General features: G+C 39.7%; 2 protein-coding genes across 2 annotated transcripts; one reads left to right on the top strand and one right to left on the bottom strand.

The window, feature by feature from the left end:
* Positions 1 to 1,311: 1,311 nt before the first annotated feature.
* On the bottom strand, positions 1,312 to 10,176 carry dsc2l (desmocollin 2 like). Its single transcript, XM_054626799.1, has 16 exons — positions 9,894 to 10,176; positions 9,654 to 9,744; positions 9,300 to 9,508; positions 9,071 to 9,172; positions 8,333 to 8,488; positions 7,847 to 7,991; positions 7,600 to 7,754; positions 7,331 to 7,465; positions 7,007 to 7,192; positions 6,617 to 6,861; positions 6,270 to 6,412; positions 5,018 to 5,239; positions 3,768 to 3,989; positions 3,345 to 3,460; positions 2,878 to 3,198; positions 1,312 to 2,458 (listed from the first exon to the last, which is right to left on the bottom strand). The coding sequence occupies exons 1-16, from the start codon at positions 9,930 to 9,932 to the stop codon at positions 2,261 to 2,263; spliced, it is 2,685 nt and encodes an 894-aa protein (XP_054482774.1). The 5' UTR covers positions 9,933 to 10,176; the 3' UTR covers positions 1,312 to 2,260.
* A 3,864-nt stretch (positions 10,177 to 14,040) lies between these two features.
* On the top strand, positions 14,041 to 22,979 carry LOC129113827 (desmoglein-2-like protein). The gene is made up of 14 exons (XM_054626304.1): positions 14,041 to 14,171; positions 15,061 to 15,183; positions 16,005 to 16,157; positions 16,246 to 16,387; positions 16,487 to 16,650; positions 16,986 to 17,141; positions 17,242 to 17,427; positions 17,555 to 17,832; positions 17,956 to 18,098; positions 18,185 to 18,406; positions 19,002 to 19,232; positions 19,535 to 19,662; positions 19,784 to 20,113; positions 20,227 to 22,979. The coding sequence occupies exons 1-14, from the start codon at positions 14,118 to 14,120 to the stop codon at positions 21,340 to 21,342; spliced, it is 3,426 nt and encodes a 1,141-aa protein (XP_054482279.1). The 5' UTR covers positions 14,041 to 14,117; the 3' UTR covers positions 21,343 to 22,979.
* Positions 22,980 to 24,403: the final 1,424 nt, after the last annotated feature.

Here is a 24,403-nt window from a genome sequence, read left to right as displayed (position 1 = left end):
AAAGAAATAAAGACTGTTTATTGGTAAAATAGGGGTAATAGAGCTGCCGTCTGTGCTTGGAGTGCCTTCTTTAGATATTTGGGTTAACTGCTTATTTCCATTATTTTTGAGTTAAGTGACTTTTCAAGATTCTCCTAATTGGCCCCTGTGGGATTTTGAGCAAAAACCCCTTGATGTTCCCATCTCGTTCACATCCTCCCATAACTTTGACAGTGTTATTGTAATCTGTGCAGATAATATTGTTGTATTATTAAACGAGATTCCAGTGTTTGATCTTAGCGAGAGACCAGTTTCGTTACAAGATTTAATTTCCCTTATTTCTTTTTTTTCCTGCTCTCTGCTGTCATCTTTGATAACTCATCACCACAATCACATGACAGATGGTCCTTTCTGGACCCTCTAATTATATTTCCAGCTTGTAATTCATCACACTGATCCATGATCTGCATGTCATCGAAACAACAGTTTGTGAGTTGTTTACGAGAACCGATGCTTTAAAAATATATATATATATATTATATGTACATTAATAATCTGTAATCGGCAAAAGCGCGATAACATCAAGAACTAATGGGGGATTTCAATTTGGGTTCCAATACATTTGCTATACTGTATTATTTATTCATGGATCTCTGTGCATAATGTAGCTAAGCTTGTTATCCACAGAATGTCGCCCTTTTTTAACAAGTTATCAATAATGGATTAAAAGCAACATTGATTGGACCCTACAGTGAATTTGAAACTGGAAAATCTTTCTCAAAGATGACGGTATTTTTCTGTTTATAAAGTAGATCATTTGTGGTGCAGCTAAACTTTTGGGCAATCGGTACAGCACCGTTAGCGTGGAGGAAACTACAGAAAAGGCACAACGATACTGTTTAAATGCACCAACTTTATCTGCAGAAGACTAGAGGTTTTAATATTAGCCAGGAGGTCAGGAGCTTGGCAGTAACACCGGGCCCTTCATATTGTGCAAGCTCGGAGTGCCACACCCAGTAAATCATTCACCACAGTACACAAAGAGACTGGGCACAATGTACAACCGTCTTTGCTCTCACATTCTGTTCTATCGTTCTTCCAAAGTACACAGTTACAGTACAAGGGAGGCGTTGTATTTTTGTAAGTTGATGTTATTAGAATCATACTGTAACATGGGATCCAAGATGTGGGCAAAAATGGCGGTGTTTATAGAGTTTCAGTTAACTTTAAAATACTTCTAACCTGTCCAATAATAATAATAACCTTTTTTTCATAAATCTTATTCCATTACATTTAAGTAAGACACAAAAACTCTTATATGACACGCTGGCGCAAGTTCACCAAGAGAAACAATCTTTAATGACCATGCAAAAATTACAACAACAAAAAAAAAAACCTCAATATACACAAATAGGAATGACACGGTTCCCTTTAATTAGCAGGTTCAAGGACACTTTTTTAGCCTTTCTTAAGTCTGGTCAGTCTGGTATTCAAACATTTGCAGGCAGTGTCAGTAACACCTCACTCGTCACATTCACGCCCTTGCGATGACTTTCACAGGGCTACTGTCAGTATGTCACAACGACCTCAATGGCACAAAGGGGCTGAAACAACGCCCATTCAACAGTCAGGAGCTGCGGAGGAATGTGTTAGCACAGATAATTACTGCATGATTTAGAAAACCAGTGGAAGACAATCAACAAATCCATAAATAATTCCAAACTAGTTATTTGAAATGAAGTATGTTCCTGTGAAATAGTAAAGAAGGCAGTTGTATTGTCTTATTTCATTTAGGTATTTCTTTTTCTTTAAAAAATATATCAAAACTATAAAATTCAGCAAGCAATTTAAACTCAGCAACACAAATGCAAAATTCTATCTTTTACTTTGAACACTGATTATTAACAATAACCAAAATACCCCTAATCGTCACTAATACAGTAGACAGAAAAGTCCCGCAACCCTTCACCGGATATATCGTTCTACATAGAGAAGCAGGTGTAGCTAAAGGATGGATGACTCTAAAGGCAAACAACACGTAAAACAAGACACAAAGTATGTACAACTGACTGCATATAGATAGTTTTCAGTGCAAAAGACTTTTGCTAAAAATAACTAATGACTAATAAGCAACAGCAGAGTGGTGCAAACACACTGACGCCCCCTGCTTGTTCTTTTTCTCATTCATGTTCAAGGGCACACCAAACATTTAGATCCCAGGCCCACTCTCTACATCCAGCACAGTGAGGATTAAACACTGTTATTTTTTTAGCTCCGTCGTTCATGTCTTTCTGCAGACGGATCCCAGAGTTTTGAACTTTGGTCCGAGCGTGTTTAGGAAGTCAAGGTTATCGTTGTCGCCAATGTTGCTGCAGCATCCCACGGAGCCAGCAGCAGAGCCCTTCCCCTCAAACCCGTAGGCGTGGACCACGTCGTCCGCGTACCGCCCGTCCTCCTCCGTTCCGAAGTAGGCCAGCTTCTGCAAGACGAAGCGGAAGGGGAGAGGAAGAGGGTTATTATGCGGTGTGGACCAAGCGTGAGCGATAGGAGTGGAGATGCTACACCATGTGATAACACGAGGCTGCTCAGGATATGACTGGCAGTCAGATATTACACAGAGAAATAATATCTCTCACCAAGAAGTTGAGAAATAATAACGTTTACAGGGAATACTATCACGGCTTAGAGAACACGATTATATTACACAGGAGAGTTACCTAAGCCCTAACCGATAACAGAAGTTATTAAACCTCAGAGAATGAGAGGTGTACACATCTGGACACATTTAATTCAGCCACTTTTTGTGCTTCCTCCCACTCTCGGCCCCCCTTTTTTTTGTTATACTATAAATACATATATTAAAGATCTTAACTTTTTGTTACTACAAAAGTAAATTACCTTGTTTATATAGCGGCCATTTGTTTGCCAGTTGTGAAGAAGAGTTGAGTCCTGGACGAGGAATCTGTTGTCAAAGCCTTCAACGCTACCCACATGATTAGCTGCGAACTGTGGAGCACCATACTGGTTATACTGGTCAGAATAGTACTGTTCTATATCGGATGTGACAACATCTGAATTATAGATCCCATTCTCGTGGATGCCTTTGGCGCCCAGTGTGCCATTGTTTGCCATCCATCCTGCACCCGACATAGAACCCTTAACTGAGCCTTTCATTGCTGATTCAACAAATGTAGCGGGAACTTTGATGAGACTTGAATCCTGCGGAGAAAAAAAAAAGAACAGGCAATCAAGAAACAATTAAATAAATAAAACAAATGCAAGAGAGAGAAAAAAAGGGAAGATAAAAATAAGGTTTCTTTACAAGGGTGTGGGCCCAGGCAATGCTTTCATTATCATGTCCTTACCACTTCTTCCCCCGGGGACTCTGTGTTTGATTTGAGCAGGATTCCACCACTGTTTCCCATATCGTCAATTTGTTTCGTCTCTCTCTTTGTCGCGCAGAAAAATGCAAGCAGTAGCCCTGAAATAACAAGGCAAATATGTTAGCAATGAATGCACAAACAGTGCATTTTGGAACAGTGTTCCATGCACAAGTGGAAGGCATCACAAGAGTGCACATTATGGCATCATACACTGTGTAATGATCCTACCACATATCATTGCTCTGTGCCTAATATACAGTGCATAATTCAGTGACAGAACTTCAAACTTTTGTATCACTCCTCTTGCGCTTTTACACAAGCGTGAGCACAAAATTCCTGTTTCATTATCTGCACACTGTGTAGCCTCACAATTCTACTGGCAAGAGTATAGCAGCGGGGACTCACCGAGCAGTAGGAGGAGGAGCAGAGGCAACAGCAAAGTCAGTATACCCATTGGCCCTAATGACGTAGAGGTTGGCTTGGTAAGGCAGACTCCATTCTTGCAGTTGCAGATCCTCACTGTTGCTGTCTGTGTTTGACCAGAGCCCTGCAGATCTTTAATGTCCAAGGAAACATGGTATATCCCTGTAGGAAGATCTTTGAGCTGCTGCAACGTAGCTACTGTGTCTGAGGAGGGAACACGTGTATAAAAAAATTAATAAAAAAAAGGTTACTTGAAGAAATAGCACACCACTGTGCAGAACACTTTAAAGTTAGAAAAAGTTAATTTTTCAGGACAGATTCAAGCAGATGTTTGTTGTGATTTTTAAATACTTCCCAAAGCCGTGTTTGACCCTCTATAACATAGAGGGTCAAACACGGTTTACAAAACTGGTTACCATCCCACACTAAAACAGCAAAACAATATCGAAACAGTAAGTATGCAAAGTCCTATTTTTAGTATTCATGCATTGCCCATGCATCAACTTCTTTGTCTCAAGAATGAACACGTATACCCCCCAAGTGATAAACCAGCTGGTAAATATTACTGTCTAATGTATGCAGATGTATGTAGATATACAGTTATGTATTAGAACATATGTCGCCTAATGAGAAATTGAAGGACAAAAGATGTTTGCTGCACTTTTGAACAGTGTCGGCATTACCTTGTTTGTCCACCAGTCAGCAGAGGTTTATTTTTTGCACACAATGGATGCAATTATGTAAAAAAACTAATCTACAGGATTTTGTTACAAAATGTTGAACGGTAAAAAATATCTTGGCTAATACATCTTTTATATATTTTTGTATTGTTCCAGTGCTGGAAAGTAACTAGTTACATTTACAGAAGAACTGTACTTGAGTATTTTCATTTTCTGCAATTATGAAGGTTCCACTCCACTTCTTGTATTTAACAGCTAATTAGCTTTAATTAAAAATCTGCACTTAAACTTTTGAAACTTTAAGTCTATTTGGTGATGTGACTTCTGTACTTTTACTTACTAAAAGTACAGAAGTCAAGACTTTTAATGCAGGTCTGAAGCCTCAATAATTGATTATCAATAGAGCTGTAAGCAATCAACCTGACCCTGGCTCATTCACTGTGTTACTGATTTATTTTGATAATGCATTGTTGTTATTAAGCATGTTTATTTTGTCTAAAAGACCCTCTCTAACAGATATAGACTTAAAAAAAACAAAATACAACCACCTACCATTCAATTTTTTGACAGACCATTTGCCATCAGCATCATCTGCCAACCTAAAGCTGAACGGGGAAGAATTCGGGTACTGGTCGTTGTCTACAGCAGTAACCAGCACTGAGCCGAGCTGTCCTTGCTTCTCACACAACAACAACTCGCTGGTAGGGATCGTTGGCATTTCGTCGTTTTCATCATCCAACACAATGATGACTGTTCCTGTTCCGGTTTTGGAGCCTAAAACACATGAGAATTACATTAGTATTTTTTACATGATAAAACAAATTCAAAGACAAGCAGCTTGGATGTGAGCCCAATTTTCAGCATCAGATCAGAGAACCGTGAGTCATTGTAAGTGACTTGTCACAACACACTGTGTCAACAGTTTCTCTCAGCCGAGACAGAGACATGCTGTTTGTTCAGACAGATACCGGTGAGGGTGGAGCTGGTGTTTAATAACTTTCGTATGGTGTAACAATACCGCCAAGAGGCATGGCGCTGACGCCTGTGTTGATTTGACATGCAGACTACACACTTTCACAAAGCACAGCTCTTGGTTTTGATATTTACCAAACCCAACGGAGACAGAGTGAGTTTATAAAACAGGTCATGCGACATGATTAACGAACGTTAAGTGTCTATATGGTTCAGCAGAATTATGGAAGAACAGGAGATATACTGGAGCGTATGTAATTATCTGAGCAGTAGAACGCTGCACAAATGAGTCCTAAGACCATGAAATGAGTTCCCATTTTTGCACTTCCGGTTCCTTGTGGGTTTTTTGAACGTACAATTTTCGATTAAATGCAAGAAATAAGGTCTGTGCTTAACACAAGCTCAAGACAGGTTAAGGTTTTGTTCTACCATATTGAATACGTGAATTCCCCTCTCGTGACTTTTGAAGCTTTAGCGTGTCTTTGTCCCGTTGTGTATACAAACTCTCATTTGACCGTGTTATAATTCATTTCTCGCGTAATATGATAGCTGTTGACTTCTTCCGATTGAATTCACGCTTTAATAATCATAAGAGTGGTGTTCCTTCGTGAAAGAATTGTGTAAGTATCATAAAGCAATAATCCAAAATCCAATAAAAAAAATCCACAGTGCTACACTAACTTCTGGGGTTGTCCTACAAAAATGCGTCGTCCCTGCACCAACTCTGTACCAGCATGTTTTTGCCGTCAAAACAACAGCTTGGTTCTGTATGGAGTGCCTGGCTTACACAAGTCATGGGAAAGGAAATGTACAGCATTTACAAGGGACTTACTAGCATCAACAGCCCTCATGGTGATGTTGTAAATCCCATCCTGGACAAAATGTGACTCTCTGTCAAGTGTGTTTGCCACCCTCAGCTGCCCAGTGTTTCTGTCCACATTGATCCAGGAGGCTGGGTCTGTGACCTTGTAATACCTAAGAGAGGATGGGAAACATACTGGTGTATTAGGAACCCATTCTTCAGTTCAGCAGTGAAAGTCTGCCCTCCAGTGTTAAAGATAAGTAAAATAAACTTGAGTTGGGGTCTTGAGCATTAGATGCAATTGTTTCTGCCATCAGCTTTGCTGTACCAGGGGAAAGCCAATTGCTTCGAGACAACCATAAAGGAAGATGGCTTACTTGATGCCGTTGATGCTCCTGGTCTCAGGATCCAGAGCTGTGTAAGTTCCTATAACCGTGTCGTTGGGTGTGTTCTCTTTGACATTGAGGCGGATGGTAGGGGCTGAGAATTCTGGACCCTCATCTTCATCGATAACATTGACATCCACAGGGATGGTCAGCCATTGGGCGTTGGTGGTCAGGTCGGCTTCATTACGTGCCATAATTTCAAGCTTTACATTTTGGTTATGCTCACAATCTAAAGGCTGGAAAAAACAGGGAGGGAGTGTATTGAAAATAGAGATCGATTTTACTGCTGGGTTATAGGCCTCGACCTTCCATAATTTTCAAGTCTCTTTATCATACTAAAAAGCTACTAGTTTATTAATTATATTATGAAATCTCACTCACCTTTGCGATATACAGAAGCCCATCGTTGGTTTCGGGGTCAGTGGCCATTCTGAAATTTCCATTTTCATTTCCTTTAGTGATGATAAATTGGGAAATCCAGTTTGGTGTGTTTATTAAATCCTTATCTTTAACGGGAATTCGAAGGATAAGTTTTTCATTTTCGTTTTCTTTGGCACTGGTTGAAAACTAAAGGACAAAAAGAAGTGTGTTACTTAAATCAAGCTCAAAACACTTATAACAAATACTTGATTGTCAAAAAACATTAAGACATTGTTTGGCGATGTGAAATCTTTTTTATTTTTTTATTAACCACTTATGACTTACAGATGTTTCTGTGAAAGTCGGTGGGTTGTCGTTTATATCACCCAACGTAATGGTTGCAGTTGCTGTGTTGAACAGACCGTTAGATGCACCGTCCAAATCTCTGATTTCTACTGTCACCATTTGCTTGTCATTTACCTAAAGAAGAAATGTGACAAAGGGAAATTATAAAAAAGGGTTAATATGAAGCAAGAGACTAAGATAAAGCATTTGTATGATCTAAATTTCATAATTGAGAGTAACTCATTAATACAGTGGTGCTGGTTAGTCACCTCTCTGTCCAGGGTTGAGGTTTTCGTGGTGATGACACCTGTTACTGGGTCGATGGCAAACAGGTCTGACTCTGGCTTGAGAAAATACCTGATCTTGACGTGGAGGCTTCCTGCTAGGTCTCTGTCTGTAGCATTCACCTTCCCCACCACTGTCCCTGAGGTGTAAAACATGACCAACAAGTTTATTATCACCCAAACTGACGATTTAATACCGCAGGATTACTGGTGTGTATTTCATGCTTCTCACCTGGGATGCTCTGTTCGGGCACAGTAAACTGCAGTGGTTCTCGGAATATCGGAGCGTTGTCATTCACATCATCCACTTCTATTATAATGTTCAAAGGTAAGTCTGTCTCCTCGTTGTTCATTTTCTTGAAAACTCTGGCTTTTAACTGTGACGAAGAAAGTCAATATTACAATTTAATTTCAATGACAGATTAGTCATTTAAAGGGCCTTTAAGCTGATGTGCAGCAATGTCAAATATGAATTATTCCACTTAAGGGTCAAATCAACATAATAAACATGTTGGCTTGACACTAGAGCCAAAACTGTTATTGAATGTATTGTTCAAATCGTTTTTAAGGCAAAACAATCCCAAACATTGCTGTACCCAAGGCATTTTTTCCCTTTTACATGACATTTCACAGACCAAGATCACTTATTTGAGATAAGAATCATCAGATCAATTGATAAAGAAAATAATCATTAGTTCTAATGGTGTTTCACACTCACTGTAAACTTTGGGTACTGCTCGCGATCAATTGTGCTATGCATAGTCAACACCGCAGTGTCTTGGTTAAGACTGAACAGCCCTTTCGGCTCCTCATCGACGCCAGGTCCAGAGATGGTGTAGTACACTGGAAAGTTGATTGAAGAGTCCGATACAATCTACAACAGAAACCGACATATTCAAACATATTCAAGCAAACACAGATTCCAATAGACAATCTGGTAGTGCAGGTATTTTAAAAAAGGAATTAATCATTGCATAAAGTCATTGGGAAGCAATGTGTTTAAAAGGGTGTGTCTGGGTGTGTATCACATAATCTGTGTGGGAAAAAGACAAAATGCAGCAAGAGGAAAATTAAGAAAATGTGTGGATTTGTATTGCAAATGCTGCGGTAAAGATGAGATAAAATAAGATAATCCTTTATTAGTCCCACAGTGGGGAGAAATTTGCAGGATTACAGCAGCAGAGTGGATAGTAAAAACAAGAGACATAAGAAAAAAACAAGTTCAAAACAAGTATAGTAAAAAAAAAAAAGTAATCACACAGAACAGAATAATAAATAAGTAAAAAACGTTAAAATGAACAATAACTAAAATATTATTATATAAACAGACAGAATACTTGTTGGTATTGCACAGTGGATTGCACAGATTATTTAAAGATCAAATGTAAAAAAAATATATATAAATATACACCACAATGTTAAAGTAGTTTTTATTTTCAGGATCAGCAAACGTTACCATGTCAATGTCCTTTGGAAAAGGTCCCGGATAGTTCTCCAAGATGTTGAAGGGTGGGATACCCCATCGTCTCTTGGAGCGTTTCAGAGAGTCTGTGGGTATCTGAGACATGCAAACAGATCAGGGTGTTAAAGACAACAACAACAAAAAAAACAACAACATGTACTTTGAAATGTATAAATGTATAATAACCCTGCTATAAAAGGCATACAGCCACGCATAACCTCACCTGTCTTTTCGTTTCTGTGCTGTGAACAAGGTGAACCACCATCTCACTTTCCGGTCCACTGCTGTCCCGAGCCCTCACAGAAAATGTCCGCCCCGCCGCAGCCACCGAAACACTCGTTACGGCTTCGATCACCCCGTTGCTCGTGATCGAAAAACTCGGATCGCTCGACATTAAGCGGATCGATTCGGTGTCGCAGTCGGAAACTTCAACTGAGAAACCGAGAGAGGGAAATGTTTGAAAGAGGCACATAAAGGAAAAACAATAGCCCATGCGTGAAACAATCCAAACTGTAATGGAGACAAACTGTAGGATAAATCATTAATGAACGAGTGGCTGCTGGGTGAAGTAGCCCACCTGTTGTTATTGGGGATCCAGGTAGAATTGTTTTTGGCACAATTATGTACACAGAGTTCGGGATCAAACACGACTCCACACGGGACAGGATCTGAAGAAGAAAGTCGGTCTCAAAGTGAGAATGAAATTGGCTTTTACGGGGAATGTTCAAATGTGCACCTTTAATAAACAGTACTATTCTTTAAGCTTAGTAAAAAAAAGAAAAAGAAAAAAAAAAAATATATATAAAACAAAACTTACCAACGCCAAGCAGATGTGGGAAATTAAAACATTCGCCATTGTTGAAAATACTTTTTGGTGAACTTCTGTTCCGTAAGAGGAAACTGAACTCCGCCGACGGCGTGTCGTCCAAAAGAGCGACTGGTTGGATGTGTGCCTGCGTTAAAAGGCTGCGTGAAGAAAGACAGTGGTTTGGGCAGACGTTACTCTGAGCCCCGCGGTATCTGTCGCTACTGGCAGTGAGTCAACAGACAGACACACCTATGCTGCCACACCCAGACTCACTGAGCCTCCCTGTTGAGATCCGCGGGTGACACCCTAGGGGCAGTGTCTTGGTATTGTGTTGAACACGTCACCTCGTATAAATGCATTTTAATGTATTTTCTTAATCCAGCAGGGGGAAATATAGCTTCAATTTTGCCATTTTATGTAGTTTTGTAAGATTTAAAAAAAAAAAAAAAAAATAAAATGCTGCGAGACATTAAATCAAAGCAAAACACTATAAGTTCCTATGGGATTGTATTTTTGTTGTGCCATATGATATATAAATGCCTATAAAAGCACTATAATGTCTAGCAGGAGTATTACATTGATTTATATTAATGGCAAGCAGGTGCTTTTAGTTGTGTAAGCTACACAACTAAGCTTTCATTTTTTCATTATCTTTGGTATAATGACTTGTTTGTGTATCAGCTTGTTTTTCTGGTTTGAGAAAGCTCTCCGAAGATTACACAGAAATTGACCCCTGTGTCCTCCCTCCTCTCTACTCTGCAGCTCCACTGAAGCATTCTGGTAGGAGGAACAGAATTGGGCTCCTCACTTAACACCACAGGAATGTGTACCGAACGAATGCCTGGTGTGGGGGAGGCTCTCTGCTCCCACAGCGAAAGTGCTCACTATCTCTATAAACTGCTGATAAAAGTGAGAGTGGTTGGAGCTGGCTACACTGGGCCCCCTGTCCTTCACAACATGTCCCATGGATGCACTGTAATGGGTCGGAGCATTGTCTCAAAGTGCATAGGGAAGTCAAACCGCGTGGGGCTGCAACAGGAAAGGTGAGAAAAATGTCAGGAAGACTGCGCTGCTGTGAGTCATGGGCGTGGACATAATGAAAGGGCTGAGTTGGCTGGGAGTCTTCAGAATAAATTTGAAACTGACTCAAGCAAACACCCTTCTGTGTCTCTCCCAAGCTAAAATGAAAGTGAGTTATGGTTGTACTCAGGCGTTAGTGAGTCTGGAATACACAGAATAATGCTTGATTAGATAAAGTCATTATTTTTATGATTATTCTACTGGTACGACACGGTGACTGGCCTCTAACTCCCACATACATTACATTACAGTCATTTTATACACATAGTGACCTACTGTGGTCAGATCAGTCACAAGGTGTTTCATGTTCTCTCCAAAGCATTACTTAATGACTTTTCTGCTGATTAGTGAATCATTTCTCAGGAAAAGTCTGTTTTGGCCTTCAGATGACGCAAAGACACTAAATGTCTTTGCGTCATCGTAGTGCCACATACAAGTCATCATCTGTAGCAAGGTGTGGTTATTCTCATGAACACATCTGTTTGGTATTGTTATTATCTCCCCAGGTAACATGATGTTGCGAAATCTAGTTTGGAGCAGGCCGCTTGCATGACGACAACAAATTGCGTGTGCCACCAGGATGCAACATAAATGCCAGAGGGCTCGTACATGATGTATTCTGATTACGTATTTAAAAGGTATAATGATTAAGACCGTTCAGATCGTTCCGTTTATGGTAGTAACATATGCCTAAAGAAAATAAAGTTTTTCACCTAATGCAGCTTCACTCTTCTTTCCACTCCAGTTGTGTGAGTGCCAGCGGGAGGCAGGGTCAACTCATAGGCGATGGCTAGCATTTGGGTGAGACAAAGATGCTTAATGGTGTTCCTAGACTAGAGAACGATGTGACTAATAGATGGCTGATTATTAGGGCGTCATTTGTGATGCAGGTCACATGTGATCGTATGTAATTAATCACAAAATATGCCCTTGCTAGTTACCAGTACAGTTACCAGTTGATCCCAGCCAGGCACACCTATCTGAAACCGCTACTATGACAGCCCTGCAATATATATTAACCAATTGAAGGTTGTGTGTTCAGGCTATGTCGAAACTAAACTGTTTTTAGAGAGGCGTTGACTTCCTGGGTATTTTAGCTATGGAATGGTGCGGCAGGTGATCCATCAAGGAGGCTGTGGGTCAAGCTGTTTGATCCGTGGACAAAACAAGGCAAAGGTGTCTGATGTTCCGAAGAGCCGAAACACATCACTAGTGGAGCTATAGATACACTAAGAGGTGTTGCTAATATGCAGTTTGCCCTCGTTGATATAAATGGAGTGGACAGGATATTAGACAGTAAACTCTCAGTAAAAAAACAATACGATTTCTATCATAAAGTTTAATGAACACCTCCTTAAAAGAGCTTCTACAAAAACTGACTGTTCAGCCGTATTAGTTTTAGGGAGGTGTACTTAATAAACTGGCAAATTAATCCAAAGCATATATAAATCTGGATGGTCTCCTTTATAATATCTTAATTCAGCTCTGTAGATGTACATGTGTCCTCTGAAAAGTTGTCATACCATACTGTTTTAATATTGACTTATCGATTGCATGATTGCAACTAATGCCGAAGATAATATCCGTACTAATATACATCACCTATACATTGGCAGGTACAATTATTGGTCTGTCAAAATGGCACTTACACACACACACACACACCAATAGTGAGATGGTTTTGGAGGGCAGTGTTAGAATGTGTGTTTCTTGGGACACTGAAATGTGGTGTGGTCACTCTAACTCGACAAACACAACACAAGGGCTCATGTGACACGACTCACTCTGCTGCATTTCCCCAAACAAATCTAAATAATTAACATAAAGGGTTCAATTCCCGGGCTGGGCGGGCCTTCTGTGTGGAGTTTGCATGTTCTCCCCGTGTCAGCGTAGGTTCTCCTCGGGTTCTGCGACTTCCTCCTACAGACATGCAGCAGAGGTTAATACATTTTTTACTCGTAGGCGTGGATGTGAGAGTGAACGGTTGTTTGTCTATATATGTGTCAGCCCTGGATAATCTGGAGACCTGTTTAGGATGTACCCCGCCTTGGCCCATTGTCAGCTGGGACCAGCTCCAGCCCCCCCTCAACCCAGGATAAGCGGTTACAAATAATGAAATGGATTTGAAAAGCAATAAAATGATGACTGAAAAGTCTTTGTCCTGTTACTATTTCAATAACTGCTCTCAAATATGTGTTGTGACCATGATTAATAAAGTAGGTAGATCACACAGCAAGCGAAAAGCATTTATTTTTATGAGGGGCGGTACCGTCGAAAACGCCCTTTTACCTTTGTGCTCATGTTGGGTTTTTCTTTTTGTTAGACGCTGATTGAGTAAGCCAATGAACAATAAATGATTGCTCAAGAAGTAGTCACTCTCACCGTGAGCAAGAAATAACAGTTGTTGCAGAATCAAACATGATAAAGCTGATACGAGACTTTCCTCTCCCAGACACACCTTTGACCATTGGGAGTAAAACATTCACGTATCCAGGCAACGCAAACTTTCTTGTTTCTTTGTTAAACAAACTCACCCATGCATACATGCACTGTCACTCCCATAGTCCAGTGTCCAGCTGGATGTTGGTGCACTCTTTGGGAATTTCACAGGCACAGGTGAAGTTTAACAGATGACTGTGAAAGTTGGCCCTAAAAGAACTCCAGTACTTTAACTGAAAATCAAAATCATAAAATAAATTTGAAAAAAAACCCAGATTTGATCACATACTGCAAAGTCAAGACGGAAAGATGTTGTTAAGCATTGTTTTTTTTTTTAATCCACTATTAAACTGCTGATTCATAATGAAAGCATGTCTGTCTGTCTGACTGTCTGTCTTGGACACATGTTGTTGCCTATTCTGGATTTCCCCTCAGTCCAGGTTGCTTTTAAAAAAGAAAAAAAAAAGGAAAAAATGTTTATCGAAGACAATAGGCCTCACACAAATATGCAGCTTTGCACACAAAGGACATAGCCACCTCCCTTTTTCCGCCTGTTATCAGCAGATTGACTGAGAGAGGAACCGCCTACCGCTGTAAAAAGTTCCTCCTAATTTCCTCCTAGGGTCAGAGTCTGTACGAAACCAGCGTCAGACTGCGGACGAAGTCAAGTATTCGCTTTTTCTCGCTTCAAGGGGAGGATTAACAAATTAGCCGATGGCTCCACTGATGGAATGCAGCCCGTTTACTCTGCTGGTGGTGTTTCTAACTGTAAGTAACGGTTTAATATACCGCTTCACTTCGTTACATTGTTACAGGGTTTGTATCATGAGTAAGCGAGTACAACGGGGATTAACACAGGTGTGGCTTTTTTCCCGCAGGGCCATGGAACTCCCTGGATTAATTTGTGCGCGTAGCTCAAGTGAATAATAATTATAATAATAATATAATAATAATAATAATAAAGCCTCAGTTCTCTGCATTTGACCCATCCCGGAGGAGCAGTGGGCTGCAATGAAGCGCCCGGGGAGCAATTTTGGGGTTAGGTGTCTCGCTCAAGGACACCTCGGCATGTTGCCTGTAGAGGGGTTCGAACCACCGACCTTGTGGTTGTGGGTCAAGCGCTCTACCTCATGTGGCACATTTGGGAAAATATGGGGTTTTGCAGCTAAAGATGCGAAAGGAACAATAAATGCGTGTTCCGTTTGTAATCCATGTTTACGTTGACCCTATGAGCTGCCACGGAACCGTTTTTACTTGTTCTCCCCTTTAGCAAAGAAGCTTTCCATCTGTATCTCCTTTTAATACTGAATGTGAAGATCCAATTAAGCCATTATCACATGTCGATTTCCCCTGATGAATATTTTTACGTCAAATAATAGGTTTCACTGATGTTGTGTAAAGTTATAGACTACTTTGCGAAGTAGAAGAGAGGGTGACAGTTTTAACATTTGTTTAAATTAACAGTTCAATGTTTATTGACAATTTTTAAAAAATCCATGTGGTGTGTTTGCACATTTCCTAAGTTATTTATATATATATATATATATATATATATATATATATATATATATATATATATATATATATATATAAATGAGGCTATTACACATTCATAATGATGATCACGTTTCTTTCCTTCCTGATTGTTTACCTGCAGTTTGTTCCTGTTGGGGCAGAAGGAAAAGGGCAAATGTTACAAAGACGGAAAAGAGAATGGATCATAGCTCCCAGACAGTTGTATGAGAACAATGATTACACCGGCTTGGATTATATTGCTAAAGTGTGTACTTGCTTTCTTTCTTTCTTTCTGAAGAATCCTATTAATACTGAATATTCTCACTCTTTTTTTTATATTGTAGTCACATCAATATTTCATTCCTAACAATAATAAGCGCATTAAGTGACAATGAACGCATCTTTTGTCTGATGTTTAGACAGACACTCACCTGTCTGATGATTATTTAGTTTCCCATCTCAGATGTTGTTTTATGTTTAAAGAAACCGAGCATTGCTGCGATGGTTGGACAACATTTAATGAACTATGTTTTGTGGTTGTTCTCATCAGAGAAAAAACAGTTTGGATGCCATATTGTAAAAGAAGCAGGATCACAGTATACAAATATTCAATTTCAAGTTAAAGTCCTGCATCCAGAATTTCCTTTAAGTAAAAGCACAAAGGTATCAAAATGATTAGTAGTCAATGAAGAGTGGCTCCTGTCAGTTTAATAGTATTATATTATTTTTAGTTTATTTTCAGTTTAATCCATAACAATGGATCATATTTTATAAACTGATCATATGTTTTATGTAAAATCTTAACTTGAAAAGTAACTATAGCTCTTGAATAAAAAGAGTAAGGTGAAATGCAGAGAGGTAAAAGTAGTTAAGTTAATGTTTTTAATTACTTTCCAACACTGAATATCATCGTACATGCTTACATTCACATAAACTGAATGCATAATAGAATAAAGTTTTTAAAAAATCATTTTATATTAAAAATATACAGTAAATAAGCTATCTTTACACTTTTCCTTGTAATTGGAAGATGTTATATTTCCAGATCAAGTGTATTCATTTTCTGTTTGTTTATTTATTTTTCAGATTCTTTCAGATAAGAACTATACAAAGATATTTTATTATCTAACAGGGCCTGGTGTTGACCAGCCCCCTGTAGGTATATTTGATATCAACCATGAAACTGGCTTTGTGAAAGTCCTTTCAATTCTGGACCGAGAGAATATCCCCTTCTATCACGTAAGAGCACTTAAACATTAATTACAGTCAAGCCCTCAAGTTGTGCAGTGAGGAAATGGTTAAGTAGTTCTGATATCTCTTTTTGTAGTTAAAAGGTATTGCAAAGTTTGCAAACGGGGCCAGAGCTGAAAAGGATATAAACCTTAACATCACTGTTTTGGATGTGAATGACTGCACACCAGTCATTAAAGCACAACAAGTCGGATTTGTCAATGAATCAAGTGCAACAGGTACTTCAAGACATCTACAATACAATTGTGAAGGCAGTATTTTTTTTACCTGTAATCAATAAACTGATATATTATTAAATTCCCTTTGGTGATTCCTAGGTACTGTTGTGATGAAAGTTATAGCTACTGATGATGATGAACCGAACACTCCTAACTCCCAGATCTACTACAGCATTGTGGAGCAGAGTAGCACAGCTGGGATGTTCTACATCAACTCTCAGACTGGGGAGGTCCAGGTTCGACGGAACACTCTCGATAGGGAGGTGAGGCATTTAACTGACCTGAAATTCTTCTCTTTTACAACCAATTATTTTTATTGGAAGAACTCTGAAGTCGTAACACAGTAGTCGGATCAGTATACCACAGTGAGTCCATTGAGGATCATCAAACTATGCAAATATGTTTTTTTCCATCATAAACATATTCCCGGTTACCTGTTGAGTCACAGTCAATGTAAAAGAAGCAATCTTTGTATTTCTAGCCATTTTTAACCAAATATTAAGACACAATCATTTTCATATGAGTCAACAGGTTTTGCTGGAATCTTAAAAACTACAATGTATTAATCAGTGCATTGTATATCTTATCTATTCTTTAGAGACAAGATACATACACGTTGACCATACAAGCCACAGACATGAATGGACAGGCCTCAGACTTGACTGGAGAGTTCACAAGAAACACAGGAACCGGACAAATTGTAATCAAAATTCAGGACATAAATGACAACATTCCAACCCTGGAGAAAGAATCGGTAGGTGTGACACAATTACCACAACCAACACATCTATTCCTTTTTTAAATTGGCTTTTATAATAATTCTGTTCTAAAGCAACTGTGGGTTTTATTTGCAGTATGAAGGGAGTGTGAAGGAGAACACTATCAATATGGAAGTGATGAGGATCAAAGCCATTGACATGGATCTGATTCACACTGACAACTGGCTGGCTATGTTCAAAATTATCTCAGGGAATGAGGCCGGCTATTTCAGCATCACTACTGATTCTAAGACCAATGAAGGAGTTATCATGATTCACAAGGTAAAAAAGTGTAGTTTCATTTTGACCGACTGAAATTGTAAACAGTGTGATTCAACGAGCAGAGTAAACGTTTCTTCGAAAGCTAATGTTAACATCATATCCTATGCATTATCCTTGAAAACTGCAGGCTTTGGACTATGAGGAACAAAAGATGGTCAACTTGCAAGTGGCTGTTTCAAACAAAGCGGCGTACAGTTTTGGCAGCGGGTCTATGCCGGCGCCCACAACCCCAAAAGCCTACAGTGTCAATATCAATGTGATCAATGAGAAGGAAGGCCCCCGATTCCAACCAAGTGTCAAAGTGGTGGCTCTCTCTGAGGACCACAGTACCGTCTCCATCAATAAGGTCATCGGCAACTACGCTGCCATTGACAGTGACACGCTAATGAAAGCCACCAACGTGAGGTACGGCCACATAGTGATAAACAGCAGTTGTATAGCTGGCTCTCTTTGCGGCTTTGAATTTATTTATTTTAAATAAATAGCTTGTTTTTTCGTCCTAACATGTATGTATTTTCATATGTATAGGTATGCTAAAATCAAAGATGATGACAACTGGTTGATTATTGATGAAAATACAGCAGATATCAAGCTGAATAAACTACCTGACAGAGAGTCCAAGTTCTTGATCAATGGAACATATTATGCCAAAATGATATGCATCACCAAGGGTGAGTTCTGTAAAAATGATCATTCTTCTCCAGTGGACTGATATGGTGGAGGTTTAACATTAATCTCTCTTTCGGTTGGCTTTCAGATCATCCATCAAAAACTGCCACAGGGACCATTGCCATCCAGGTGGAGGACTTCAATGACCACTGTCCGGAACTGACCTCTACAACTCAGACCATGTGCTTCGAGGATCACGTGATCTACGTCACAGCCGTAGACAAAGACGAGTACCCCAACGCTGCACCGTTTGAGTTCACTGTGATTCAGGGGAGCAAAAAGGAGCAATGGACAGTGGAGCATCTTAATGGTAAGATATCTAATTACGCCTTGGCAAATTTCCTGCACATCAGCGTTAAATGAGCATTCGGCTTTAGTACTTTTCAAGGATTACATTTAAAAGGCATTCTAAGACTAATCCAGCATTCAGCTCTAGTTTTTAACTACAAAACATTTGATTTCTTAAGACTTTTAAGCTGATTGTGATAATTTTAGTGCTGTATAGTTTTTTTTATTTGTCATTTCATTAGCTTCAGATGGTACAAATTTGTGTAAATAACACAAACAAGTTATTTTGCTACTAATTCATTAGATTTTAAGATCCAAAATCCCCTAGCCAGCGGTGTTTTCCTCACAGAATAATTGCAGAAATAATTGGAAAGCTTCATTGAATATTTTGCTGTTTTAACACTGGCATGGATTACTGAGACAATAAACGTACCATCGTTAATTTTAGTAGCCTCATCTCTGATTTTCCTGCCATGACAAGTAAATGTTTGTCGTGTAAAAGGTAATTTCTGTAGAAAGAAAGTAAGCATCGCCATATATAACAATACACAAACAAAAAAAAATTCCAAATACAATTGTGCACCACAATTTAAGGTGTGGTTCTTCTCTTTCTTCAGAAACCACAGCCATTCTGCGAGACCAAGCCAGTTTGTGGGCAGGCACATACAAAGTGGCAATTGAGGTGAAAGACCAGCAAGGAAAGTCGTGTGATGATGTTCAGATGATGGACATAACTGTGTGTAATTGTGATGCCAGAACTAAAGACTGTAGGCCGCGCACTGCAAAGACTGCAGCATTTGGAGCTTCAGGTATCCTGCTTCTGCTCCTGGGACTGCTGCTTATGCTATGTGAGTAGAGTACAACCTGGTTGGTTATTGTGATAAAAAACAATCATCAACTTTCCCATACAAGGTTGCCTAACTGGACATGTTGTGGCGTGCTGGGTGAGGTTTAAAGAATGGGCATGTTCATCGGTACTTTTTGCCAAGAGGCAGATTATGACTCTTGCATGAATTACACAATTAACTATAATGAGTATCCATGAATTTGAGCCCTCTTTTACAAGGAAGTAATTCACTGATTAATGTTTTGACTTTATTTGTCTGGACCGGTAGAGTTTAATAACAACTTCTGTTGACGTATTTTTCAGTGCTGCCCCTGCTGTTGCTGTTCTGTCTGTGTGGAGGTACAGCAGCTATTGGAGATTTCAAGTCGATTCCATTTGATACAAAACAACAGCTCATCTCATATCACACCGAGGGACAGGGAGAAGACAGGGTACGTTGATTAGTGTACAATAATTAAACATTTTTTAGATATATTTAGTTTTAAAAACATTTGTCAACCAAATTTGCCTAAAATGCTGCTTCTCTGAAGGGATCTCACATTTCTCTTACAGGACGTTCCTCTTCTACATGTGCCAGCGGAACTTGATCTTGGCACAATAAATGTTAAAAACAACAACACCTACATGGGAAAGGGGTACTCAGGAGGACTGATTGAATTAGGAGGTGCAGCAGGTGGAGCCGGTGCCCTAAACACTTCCATCTTGACAGGCGAGAACATGGACCTGTACAACCAATATCACCATTCCAGTGGGCAGGTGGGGATGGACTACATGGATGCTGGGATGATGACAGGACAAGGACAGCAGTTCTCCCATTACAGGTCTGGTGCCTTTGATGGGATGGCTCTATCTGATCATTACCTGGGGGATTATTATTCAAGTGTGAGTACATAAAACACCCAAGTCTCAAGTATTTTTTTAACAAAATCTTAGAATTTTTTTATTTTAAGTTTGTTTTAATAACAAAAATATATTCTGGTTCTATGTATTTGCAGAAATCCAACCATGCTACTCAACAGTCCCAGCAGAAGGACAGTTTTCTGGTCTATGACTATGAAGGTCAGGAGTCCCTGGCAGGTTCTGTCGGCTGCTGCAGCCTTCTTGAGAATGAGAATGACCTTGCCTTCCTCAATGACCTTGGGCCTAAATTTAAAACCTTGGCTGAGATTTGTCAGGGGTCAACCTTGGCGACTGAGTCGGTGGATGCACATGTTTCATTCACTCAACCCAGACCAGTGTCTCCTGTCTGGCCCTCCACCTCCACCCACACACATGTCAGCTCTCACACAGAGACAATCAGGGACAGGGACCACGTGAACATCAACACCTCCAATGTGGCGTCTGGTTCCTCCACCATCATGCAGGAGGAGCGAATCACTGAGAGAACCCAGGGTTCAGCCACTGCTCCCATGGTACACGTCCAAGACAACCTTGTGATTCCCAGTCAGACGCTGCTCGTACAGCAGCCCACTATGTACTATGCTGCCGCTCCCATGTATGTAGTCGAGCAAAATCCCCAAATGGTGCTTGTGGCAGGGGGGACCCAGCAGGCGGTAGGTCAAGGGGGCCAAGTTGGAGTTAGTCAGGGGCTGGTGCAGGTTGGTGGACTGCAAGGAACTCAGGGGCTGGTGCAGGTTGGTGGACTGCAAGGAACTCAGGGGCTGGTGCAGGTTGGTGGACTGCAAGGAACTCAGGGGCTGGTGCAGGTTGGTGGACTGCAAGGAACTCAGGGGCTGGTGCAGGTTGGTGGCATGCAAGGTAGTCAGGGTGTGGTCCTTGTAGAAAGGCAAGTAGGAATGGGTGGAGTGACGGGGCAGGTAGCTCAAGGCATTTCACAAGGAACCCTCTCCAGGTCTAGGCAAGTGTTTGTGGTGGAGAATGGGTCCTCAGGTGGGCAGCAAGGTGCAAGTTTAGCACAAGGCTTTGTTCAGACAGGACATGGGAATGCAGAGCAGGGTTTTTCATTGGCTTCTCAAGATTCTACAGGATCAGATGAGTTTGACGTTGGTCTGAGAGCCACACCCAAATTACAAGGAAGCCAGAGAGTGGTTGTGCAACGTAAGAAGGTCTCAGTCACTGAGAGAAATATTGAATCTAGTACGAGAGCATAAAACAGCCCTTTTGTTTAGCATATTCACTAATGTCACACTTGATTCGATATATACTGAAATATATTTCAGTATAGTAAAATGTAATACTGTATATGAATACATGATCGTTCATACAGATGGACAGATTGTGATAAATTGTGGTAAAACTGGTAAAAGGATAGTTTAGTCTGCAGGACCAATTCTGCATGTCCTCATATAGTCATAACACCACTCCCTAAAGTAGTTAACACGTGGTATTGACTATGTGACTATCGTGGCTACGGAAAGCATTGGATTTCCATACTAATGCTGTTATTTCAGGCACAAAACTAGAAGGGCTTTGGGGTGGGAGCAGTTAAAGTAAACATAAGTAGTATTTTGGAAAACAAAAAATACAAACCTCTGACCTTATCTCCTAACCAATGGGAAAGTGAAAAAAAGCAGACTACAAACAGAAAGATTACCCGCCCCTACAGCTCTAATTGTCAGTGTCAGCTAGATTATGATCCACTTATGTACTCCTAAAGTCCCACAAGGTTATTATAATGGATGTGAAAAAATAAATATCCCAGCACCAGGCAAATAGTCATGTCATTGGTACGGATTCAAATCTTACTTTTTGCTCCTGAAGATTAGAACAACACATAATCCTTATCTTAAATCACTTGCACAAAGCTCCGTTAAAACGACTATAATTATAGCGTAAATCGTTAGTCTTGACACATTGAATTATTTTGAAAGTCGCTATAGTAGAGGTAGCGACTATAATGTTGCATTAATCCATAAAGGCTGAACACCAGATTCAGTGCTCTGAGTAGAACATTTTCATAGTGTGTTGTTTTTCTTAAAGTTGGCTTCGGCTGTTTTTTTGTAATATTCTAGCTTTAGCCATGCCATTAGCCTTTATGCAACCTTTTAGATTGTTGAGCCTAGTTATACTGTAACTAATCAAGAGATGATATATGAATGACTACTGCTTGGAACATATGTAAATGCTGTTTAGAGACGAGAAGTGTTTGAAGGAGATAGTGTACCAAGAAGGGAGATTACTGTTTTTATCAATAGATAACATAGTCACCACAGATTGTAAGCCACCGAAGAGAACACAAAAAAATATATATTTGTTATTGTTGCACTCTTTTTCTTTGTAATATTTCTACTGAATGTGTGTTTTTAAATTGTGCTTTTCTAATAAGACAAGTGTTAACTCCAAAAGTGCCAATTCTCTAAAACAGATGTACATTATAGCTGACGAGCCTATTTTTATGAATATATATGTTCTGTAACTATCAGATTGGCTTTTAATATGTAATTGTTATTTTGTGTCTGTGTGTCTGTGTGTCTGTGTGTGTGTGTGTGTGTGTGTGTGTGTGTGTGTGTGTGTGTGTGTGTGTGTGTGTGTGTAACATGAGTTGAGTATGTGGAAAGGCAGAGTATAAGGATGAGCTTGCCAAGCACTGAAAACACAGTAGAATGTTTGTTATCGCTCTGCTTGCTATAGATGTGTTTGTATTCCCATCTTTAGTTTCTAATATGCTGTATGATTATTGCATACTGTATATTGCTTAAGAGCAGGGCTGGGCTTAAACATTGTAGGATTTGATAATGAGGATGTCTCATTGTTCAAAGTTTCGCATCTTCTGTCGTAATAAAATCAAATGGAAAAAAGCTTTTGTATTGACCCTTTTTGTCTGGTTTCCAGTATTATAACAAGTGCATGGAAAGGGCAAAGGCAAACATGTTTGGATGACACTCCACATAGTGCTTTAGTTTAAAGAGATTTTTACTGATGCAATGTTTCGGTCATCTAGCTGTCAACAGAAATGGTATCAATCGAATAAACTTGTATTCGTGTTTTGATATACTAGATTTGAAATTGCAAATTTCCCCGCTGCGGGACTAATAAAGGATTATCTTATCTTATCTTATCTTAAATTGTTTATCATACTGAATATGTAATGTTTCACCCATTCGCTGGCAATTGTTCTACTACAACTACAGCGAATTCTGTAAATGCCGCGTTGACATGCTAAGAGTACTGCGGTAAATAGACTTTGATGTGTAAAATCATTCGAGTGTATTTGAAAATGTGTTTGGTGCCAACTCTCAACAGACACAAGTGCTGACTGGGGAGTTTGACAGGGGACAAAAACATAAAATCTATTCCTGACATATAAACCGTCAGCATATTGCTTTGTCTGTTTAGACATGCCTCATTTAGAAGAATTCAGACATGCAAAAACAAAGAAGAGAATGCAGAATATCAGGTTTCCCTCATGGATTAGTTAACAGGTCATTTACTATGCAGGTGAAGTTGGAAAATGGCCAAAGGGTGATTTTAAATTAGATGTGGATGTCCAAAAGCTAAGTTTTTATCTTTCCAACCAGAGCTGAGAAGTAGCTAATTCTTTGAAATTCATCCAAAATGTATCCAAAAAGAGAGGAGACGTGTTAGGAACATGATTTACTGCTAACTCACCTCAAAAGACATATCGAAAAGCCTGCATTTTCCTGGGTCACTACTAAAAATTGCTGCTCCACGACTCTGTCTGTTTTTTTGCTCTTTTGGCCGCTATTCATGTCAATTCATGCTGTTTCTCATCAGCTGTCTAATGGAAAATTCTTGGTTTGACAGCCGTTACTGTTAATGAGTGATGGCCTATTAGTGCCACTGCCATGGATAAACATACCTGTTATCTTGCATACCATACTGAACTATTAAAATAATGGACAGATTCATGTTTTGTTTTTTTAAACATACATGTAGGGGGACAGTTTTTTTAGCCAGGAATATCTTGCAAAAATGATTGCACAAGGATTCGTGGGTGAAGTAAATGTCGTATTTTTTTTTTTACATTTACATTTTCTTTTCAAATAATATTGCAGCGCGCGTCCTTGTGTCTGGGATCTTAGTCAGCTGGGGACTGAATAGACTCTCGGTCAATCAAAGGGAACCTGACAGAGCCAGCATGTGACATGCGGCCTAGTGATTGGCTCAGCAGCGATAGGGGCGGGGCCTCCTCTTTGAGGGACAGGTCCAGGCTAGTCTCACTGTGAGTGAACCGGTGCCCAGCTGGAGAGA

The sequence above is a fragment of the Anoplopoma fimbria genome, chromosome 3 (assembly GCF_027596085.1).
Source record: "Anoplopoma fimbria isolate UVic2021 breed Golden Eagle Sablefish chromosome 3, Afim_UVic_2022, whole genome shotgun sequence".
Lineage (NCBI taxonomy): Eukaryota > Metazoa > Chordata > Actinopteri > Perciformes > Anoplopomatidae > Anoplopoma > Anoplopoma fimbria.
This window is presented reverse-complemented; position numbering and strand designations above follow the sequence as displayed.

Bases quoted from the DNA above. Each gene is read 5' to 3' on its own strand.
- dsc2l (XM_054626799.1), bottom strand. From the start codon at position 9,932: ATGGCGAATGTTTTAATTTCCCACATCTGCTTGGCGTTG. The intron at 8,489-9,070 runs GTAACGTTTGCT...TTTCTGTTGTAG, and splicing joins TTCCAAAGGACATTGACATG to ATTGTATCGGACTCTTCAAT. The intron at 7,466-7,599 runs GTGACTAACCAG...TTTCTTCTTTAG, and splicing joins CCTCAACCCTGGACAGAGAG to GTAAATGACAAGCAAATGGT.
- LOC129113827 (XM_054626304.1), top strand. From the start codon at position 14,118: ATGGCTCCACTGATGGAATGCAGCCCGTTTACTCTGCTGGTGGTGTTT. The intron at 14,172-15,060 runs GTAAGTAACGGT...GTTTACCTGCAG, and splicing joins TGCTGGTGGTGTTTCTAACT to TTTGTTCCTGTTGGGGCAGA. The intron at 17,428-17,554 runs GTAAAAAAGTGT...TGAAAACTGCAG, and splicing joins GAGTTATCATGATTCACAAG to GCTTTGGACTATGAGGAACA.